This window comes from Corylus avellana, chromosome ca1 (assembly GCF_901000735.1).
Source record: "Corylus avellana chromosome ca1, CavTom2PMs-1.0".
Classification (NCBI taxonomy): Eukaryota; Viridiplantae; Streptophyta; class Magnoliopsida; order Fagales; family Betulaceae; genus Corylus; species Corylus avellana.
Genome location: NC_081541.1, coordinates 22539406 through 22547849, shown reverse-complemented (window position 1 = coordinate 22547849; position 8444 = coordinate 22539406). Strand labels below are relative to the sequence as shown.

The 8444-nt window shown below is 36.9% G+C and overlaps 1 protein-coding gene across 1 annotated transcript; it reads left to right on the top strand.

Moving 5' to 3' along the window:
- Positions 1 to 380: 380 nt before the first annotated feature.
- Positions 381 to 3313, top strand: LOC132165783 (uncharacterized). Its single transcript, XM_059576470.1, has 2 exons — positions 381 to 1158; positions 2928 to 3313. The coding sequence occupies exons 1-2, from the start codon at positions 541 to 543 to the stop codon at positions 3012 to 3014; spliced, it is 705 nt and encodes a 234-aa protein (XP_059432453.1). The 5' UTR covers positions 381 to 540; the 3' UTR covers positions 3015 to 3313.
- Positions 3314 to 8444: the final 5131 nt, after the last annotated feature.

Here is an 8444-nt window from a genome sequence, read left to right as displayed (position 1 = left end):
TTAAAAAAAAAAAAAAAAAACATGTGAGATGACACGTGACACTTATTAAACTAGATTGGAGAAAATTTGTATCTCATTTTAAAAGGTGTTTACACAATGCAGTTTGATTTTCAATAATCCCTAACTGCTTAAGGTAGTAATTTAATAACTGCTTAAGATAGTGGGATTAGTTATTAAAGACGTAATTACTAAGCTTAACCGCTTTAAAGTAAGGTGTAGGAGGCCCATTTTGCGCCAAGAAAAAAGGAGGCACATTTTATGGGCTCTAAGGTGGACATAAAAACGACAGCAGTACTCCACATTTTGTCTACTTTTATCGTCGTTGGCTTTATTTAATTGTTACTACTTATTATCCCTTTTATTTCCCTGTCAAGCAAACTCACCCAACTGACTCAGAGGAACCTCTCTCTCACTACCTTTATCACTCTCTCTATCTCTCTCTCTCAAAGCAAAGAAATACTCCTGTGTGGAAAGAAGGTAGAGACTACTAGAGTGAAAGCGAGAGAGAGAGAGGGAGAAGCGGCGCACAATAGTCGAAGAATGACATCAAGGGCTAACGTGAACGGGGAGCACAGAGTGCGGCACCAACATTACTACCCAGCGACGCCGTCGTCGTCCTCCTCTTCCAAGGCCTCCTTCAAGGGCTGCTGCTGCTGCCTTTTCCTCCTCTTCTCCTTCTTAGCTCTCCTAATCCTGGCCGTCGTTTTGGTCATCATCCTGGCCGTCAAACCCAAGAAACCCTCATTCGATCTACAGCAAGTGGGCGTTCAGTACATGGGCATCACACCCAATCCATCCACCCCCGCCACCAATCCGGGTACCACCCCGACATCCTCCGCCTCCCTATCGCTCAACATCCGGATGCTTTTCACGGCGGTGAACCCCAACAGGGTTGGGATCAAGTACGGCGAGTCCAGGTTCACGGTCATGTACCGTGGAATCCCCTTGGGAAAAGCCTCCGTCCCCGGCTTCTACCAGGAGGCCCACAGCGTCAGACAGGTGGAGGCCACCGTCGCGGTCGATCGCGTCAATCTGCTCCAAGCCGACGCCGCCGATTTAGTCCGGGACGCTTCTCTCAACGACCGCGTGGAGCTCAGGGTCCTCGGTGACGTCTCCGCTAAGATCCGTGTCTTAAACTTCGATTCCCCTGGCGTTCAGGTTTCCTAAATTTCCTCCGATTGCTTTTCTAAATTTCCTCCAATTGCTTTTCCATTACAACCCACTTCTAATTTGGGCATACCCAATTATTTTCTTTATTAAATTTTTTTTATTTTATTTTTTCATCTCTCACTAAATTCGGTGCATTAATAATTCCATATATATATATATATTGGGAAAGCAATTTTGATTTCCTATAAATGGGGTTTGGTTTCTCTGTCTATGTCTGTCAGTGTGATTCCGTCTGCGAAACGGACCGACCACTTGTGTCCCTTTCGGCCTTTTCATATTGTTTGGTTGGTAGCTAATGCCATTTTATGTGTAGACAGGAATGGTTGATTAGGGGTAGTGAAAAAAGAAACTGCGTTTGCGGCAATTCCTTCGTCTTGCCGTCTTTCATACTTTTTTTGTTTTCTTCTTCTTTTTATTTGTTTTAAAAATTATATATTTGGGTTGGTTTAGTTGCTAGTTATGTTTGTAAAAAGTAGTAGGTGGTAAAGTGTCCGAAAGGCAAATGCGGTGGCCGTGTTTATTTTAGAAAAATGTTTTTTTTATAATTTTTTATTGGTTTTTTAAAAGTCGAATTTATTAATTTTTTTTTAATTTTATATTGTAAAATGTTTTTTTTTTAAAAAAAAAAAAATTGTTTATAAGTAACTGTGCTGAAAATTTGTCTCGTTTTGGAAAAACGCTCCAATAATTATAATTATAATTATAATTATGATTATGATAATGGGGTTTCTTTGGTAGAGCATGTTCTTGGATATTTGCGTGCCTCTCCTTTTCTACCCGTTTTTGGTTTTTACATTAAGAATTGGCCACAGTAAAGATTAGATGATCAAATTGGCAGTCAAAACTGAAAAAGAATTAGGTGAAAAAAAAAATGGAGATAAAAGTAAATTCGAAAACTGCTTTTTGTTGTGATGAGGGAGAAAAAGTCTTTGTACAGTCACCGCCATGTGACTTTTGCGTTTTGAGGCCCATGGGGGGCCCGTATTGCACGCTCCCGTCCAACATGAACATTGTTGCTAAGGATATACTGAATTTCTTTTGAAATTACACTTGTAGGTTTCTGTGAGTTCAATTATTAACAACAGGTTTATTTATATGAGGTTCGTCTAATTATGTTTATTTACTTTGATTCATGCATTTAATCACTTTAATTAGTAAATAATTAATTATCAAAAAATATTAATTTTTTATTTATTTTGATTTTTATGAAATGCGTGTTTAAAATTTGGTTATATGTATTTTTGTATAGTTTGATCCGAAAAATCAGGATAAAAGGATTTTATTTTCTCTGAGCTGTTTGGGTGCCACGTCACATTCGAGCTGTTTTCAACATTTCTGAGGTCCATAATTAGCGCATAGATTGTGTTTGGCAGTGGGGTTTAATAATAGGCAAAGCATGGTGTCGCCTTCTCAATTAGCCCATACTTGTATTTCTCGAATAATATAAGGATATATTGGTAAAATTTAGAAAAGTTTAATATATATATATATATATATTCCATTATTATGGTACCAACATCCACTGTAGCATAAATTAGTTATTGCTTATGTGTGGGATTTCCGAGAATCCCGGCAGCGGAAAGTAAAAGTTTTTTTTACTGTAACTTCTCAACCCAAGCTGTTATTGTTGCACGTGTCCCATACATGCTAGCATATCATTTTATTGTTGTATTAACGCATCATATATATATATTTTTATTTTTAATGTATTATCTATCAAGTTTCTCACTCCAGTAAAAAATAATTACTGTGGGCAGGTGTCAGTTGACTGTGCAATAGTGATAAGTCCGAGGAAGCAGTCTCTCACTTACAAGCAATGCGGATTCGATGGATTGAGCGTCTGAGCATTTACCCAAGGGTAAAAAAAAATTCCACACCCTGTCCGACTCTCTCACTCATTTCTCTCCCTGTAATTGTAGAGCCAATGTGAGCAAGGCACGACGAAGTTCACTCGCCTAAATGTGGTGAAGAGATTCTAAACTTGAGAGAAAAAAAAAAAAAAAAAACAAACAAACAAACAAACAAACTTACCAAAGATTTTGCAAGAGAATTTGCTGACTGCGTGTAAAGTGTAATCTAATGTGTGGCATTGAAGCATTCCACGCTCCCCTCATTTTTTTTTTTTTTTTTTTTTTCTGATTTTGAATGAGTAGGCTCCATTGGCTTGTTCTCCTCTTTCATGTAATATCTCATTTATGGTGCTACCCCAAACCCATTCTATTTTTTTTTTTTCTTTCTTGAGCGGGGTTAACAAAGGGATTTAAGAGTAAACTAAATCAAATTCTCTAAATAAATAATTTCGTTCAATTAAATTGTCCAAAACAGATGAATCCCACAAACAATCTTGAAAAATGAAAAGAAAAAAAAAAGAATAGAAAAAAATGCTTTCCAAGCCTTGCTGAATGCTGAGGTGTATTCGTTGATAGGTGAAAATAAGAGTGAAATTTGGGAGGAAGATACTGCCTTTTGCTTAAAATGACGGCCAATGTAAGTTTTATTTTAAAAAAAAAAAAAAAATGGCAACAGAAAAGTAGAATTACGTATCAAAAAGGGATACATACCCATTTCAATCAATATGGAAGCAAGCATTGTCGTTGTGATTCCATACATGTCATCATGGAAAGCAGGCTAGCATGGGTTAAGTTTTGGCCTCCTACGGCCTTGTGCGGCTGTTTTGAGGGGGGAGGGATGGAGTTTTTTTCCATCCCTTTCTCCCCTCCCCCCCTTCTTTTTTCCTCTCAGCTTCTCTGGTGTTTTTTTCTCTCTTTTCTCCCTTTCTCCCTTTCTACAGCCACTCCACGTCGTCTCCCTCACGCACATAACAGCCTCCCCACCTCCCTTCCATTGTCGTTCCGCTCATCCCATGCTTCTTGTTACACACATTTTATAAGACCTGAGCCCACTGTCCAGGTCATGAAAGAATGGAAATATGGGCCTGGATGTCGTCAGAAGCCCAGAACCTGCCCAAAAGATTGGGCTCATCAATTGCTCAATTTATCCCGAGTATTCCTTGGATATTATATTATAATCCTTGGATAGTCGATAACCGAGGATACACATATAGTCGGAAGCAAGCTATTTGTTGGGATTATGCCCTGAATCCCAATTATTTTATATATATGTGTTTACATTTAAATGTTTGTTATGGATATAGATATTCACTGATTAAAATGAATTGAGCATATAGCATATAAAATGTCTTTTACATGCTTATTACTATGTTTATCATATTTGTTATGCATGTAAATGTCCTAAGATTACATTGCATATGGCTATGGGTGTGAGTAATGTGGTTATCACATAAGGTCATAGTTCATAATCCTTGTATCCATAAAGTATAAAGTTCGTAATCAGTAAATGGAACTGGATATTCCATTTTGAGTAAGACTGTTACACATCGAATCTTGGTAACCTACCTTGATAAAGCGAAGCAGTGTCTTCAGGATTAATGTGTAGTGTGCTGAGAACCTAAGGCATTGAATGGACCAAGGAGTTGTCTTTTCATAAAGATACTATAAATTGAGAAAATGCAATAAACTCCTTAAAGGTTATTTAGGCTTTGATTCTAAATCATGAGAAGTTTATGAACTCAGATGTGAAGTGATGATTATTTTGATGTATCAAAGAGTGAGACCTATCGTTGGTTAATAGAACTCAATACGTTGGGCAATCACATCTAACATTGTGAGAACACCAACTTCAAGAGGGAATCTAAATCCTTTGTTGGTAAACAAAGAGACAAGAAATTTCCCCTTTAGATAGATTTTATGGATATTATTCGAATAGTCTTCGGCCGAAGAATTTTGGTTAGCATACCAAAAAGATATATACATGTGTTTTTCACATGTATGAGAATAAGATAAAATCAGTGACAGTATCCTAAGCCTTAATTCTGTTACGGAAGATTTCATGGAGGAATCATAAGTCAAAAAGTCAAAGAAATTAATTGTTTTAAATAAAAAATATTTATTGGAGTTCAATCACATTCATTTAGTAGAATTAATTGTGATTAGAATATAGTTGCGTAACAAATGTGGGGGTGACACGATTACGGATGTATTTAAGCCAATAATATTTTTTCCTTTAGGTCCCTCACCAAGCTGATATAATTTAACCATAAGGCTTTATTTATTGGGCTAAGTGTTTTATTTAATTAAAACATTGGGCTAAAGAGATTAGATGTAATTGGGCTCGGGATAAAACCTAGATATCTAATGAGCATAAGTGGAAATACATAAGGCCAGAGTTTATTCACTGGGCCTAAGTATTAGTGACAAGGGAAAAGGCTTGGGGTGAAACCCAAGCCCAATCCAAGAGCATATAACCGTGTGGCCCATGGATACTGCTCCATGGACCACACAGCCATAGCATGGAGGCTAGGATTAATCCTAGCTGTCCATGCTACTTAATATGTGCCAAATATTACACATTTGGACCTCTTAATTTATATTTGTAAATCCTTTGGGTGTGTTATAATATGATGTTTTGTGTTGGTTCTTTGTTTTTAGTATTTTGTAGGTTGCTAAGAGAAAACTGTGTCTTTAAAGGAAAAAATGCAACTCATTCTATTAATTCTGGGGCTTAAGACACTTCAGGAAGCATTGGCAGCAAATTTGGATCGAGCGATGATTCACACCCACGAGTCCCACTAAAAAGGCCATATCTACAGTTGTAGATCTTGGATTGAAGCGATATTGGTGTCATTGTAAAGCTAACTCAAATATCTACAAAGTCATGTTTTACAAGAGTTGGCTAATTTCGAAGGTAGTGCGCTCGAGCGCACAAATAGTGAGATAGAGTGCACTCGTGCACATCGAAAGTGGAAAGTGCATGCTCGAGTGCGATCGAGCGCACTCGGCAGACCTGACAGTGCGAAAACCTTAAAATTAGCTTATAAATATCATTCATTTCCATTGTAAACATAAGGAGACGCGCCAAGGGCGCCGTGCTTTGTCAATTTTCGTGCTTTCTAGGTTTTTGGAGCTTTGAACTCCAATTCTTTTGTAAGTAATGAAGTAATTTAGTTTTCTTATGATTTCTTTTGTCATAAGAGGCTAAACCTTCAACTAAGGTTGAAGATGAAGCCTCGCTATTGATTTGTTTGCATATTTTCATGTTTTGTTCGTACAATTCCGACCTCTAGTGCAATGTATGTTCTTTTCAATTCAATTATTTGACAAAATTGTGATTGATTGTTGTTTATAAATTGTGAAAACGTTGGATATTTGTTGTGTTTCATTCAACGGATACATCGAATGATTTGATTGAGACGGATATCCATTTTGATTTGTATATCAAACGGATATAGTGGATGATTTGATCTCAATTGGATATTCGTTGTGATTTGTAACAATGATGGGTTCATCGATTGTTTCAATAGGTTTATAAAAACAATAGAACATATATAGGGTTTAATTGTTTGTCGGTTGTATGAATAAAAACATGAGAATGTATGCTTTGATTTGGTGAGGTGGATTTCGAAAACCTTAGTAATTTTATTATTTGATTTAATTTCAGTTTTTATTTAATTTACCATTTTGCACGACACAATTCGGAACTAGGTTAAGATAGAATTAGTTTAGATAGAAATTGATTTTTGCAACGCAATTCCTTGTGGATCAACCTCTCACTTGCACACGCTATATTGCACATGGCTCGTGCGCTTGTGAGTAATTATAATTTGCACATCACTAGTCTAATATCAACCATTGGATTGATATTACATATTTCTAAATGAATTAGAACTGCTCATTTGTCCCACATTGCTTAAATCTGATTCTCTGCTTTCCTACATTGCCTATAAATAGAGAGGAGCCTAGAACTCTTAATTCATTCAATCAAGTTATCTTAATCATAGTTTTCAGAAACTTTTAAAAAACTATATTAGTTCTTTGTGTTAACTCAAGAAGAACAAAATTGTAAGATTTGAAGACCCAAGTAAGAGCACACACTCTCTTGGTTATTATCAGTCATTGGTGAGAAGATGCGGAGGTCTTTATATCCCCAACTTCTTTATGTTCTTGAAGAAAAAAAGAATTTTTTCTTTGCGTTTTTAAAGAAAGAAGAACTTGTTCTTCATGTTCATGAAGAAAAGAAAAATTTGTTATTCGTATTCTTGAAGAATGAAGAACTTGTTCTTCGTGTTCTTGAAAAAAAAAAAGAAATTGTTCTTCGTGTTCTTGAACAATAAAGAACACGTTCTTGGAGAAGCAAAAATTTTTTGCCCAAAATCAGGAGTGGTCGTTGATATCCAAGTAAGTGTTATTCATTCTTGCAATTTAATTTTAAATAGCAACGGTTTTTCACATGTTCTTCATAAAGGATCTTGGCATGGGAATTCAATTCCTTCCGCTATGCAAATACTTTGATTTGCAATCCAATTCTCAACACTATTTACCAGTCATAAAGATGAAGTGCCAGTTATAGGATACACATCCATTACCACAATGGTTACAGGTCCCATTCGTAGACAAAGCATTAACGCCCAAAACCGTTACGTAGAGTTTATTATTACGCATTAAGTTATTCGGATGTTACACTCGGCTCATAACAGACAGAAGATCAAATCATCAACTCTTCCGTCAGTTACGCCCGGATCCTGGATCCTCCGCCTGATCATCATTATCATATTTGCTGACTATGCCATAAAGATAGGAAGACATCAATGGAGAAAGGTATGCGACATATTATCTCTAAATACTCGGCAACTCACAGAAAGGAGCTAACTTTACCATTGGAGGAGGATTCGCCGGAAACATCCCCGACGTGTTCTCTTAACCCTTGTTCTATCTTGCAGATCGGAGGAGAACCGACATCGAAGGAATTATGATCTTGCCCTCAACTTTTCCCCCTACACCTTTAAACCCTCATTTCAGCCTCTGAAACTTTGGAGAAACTCTGTTGCTTTGATTCTTGAGTGTGTGTGAGGTTGTGATTGTTTTTGGAGAAGGAGGTGTTCTTGGGGAATTTGCTTGTTGAGGTAACCATTGCACCCTCTCTTTGTGTTTTGTTAGGTTGTTATGCTAGCTTCTTGATTTAGGATAGCTTAGTTGTTAATATCTAGGAGTTTGAAGCTTTAATCTCATTTTAAATTTTCCTTTTCGTTTAGGCTTAATCTTATTACTTGGAGACGTTATTGTGGTTAGGAGATGTTAGAAACCTTTTATGTAGCTTAAGGACTTGTCAAAAAGGCTTGGGAGCACGTTGGACCAAATGAGGTTCTACCTGAACCTCACTAGCCGAGCGCTCGCCCTACACCAAGCGCTCGCCCTAGG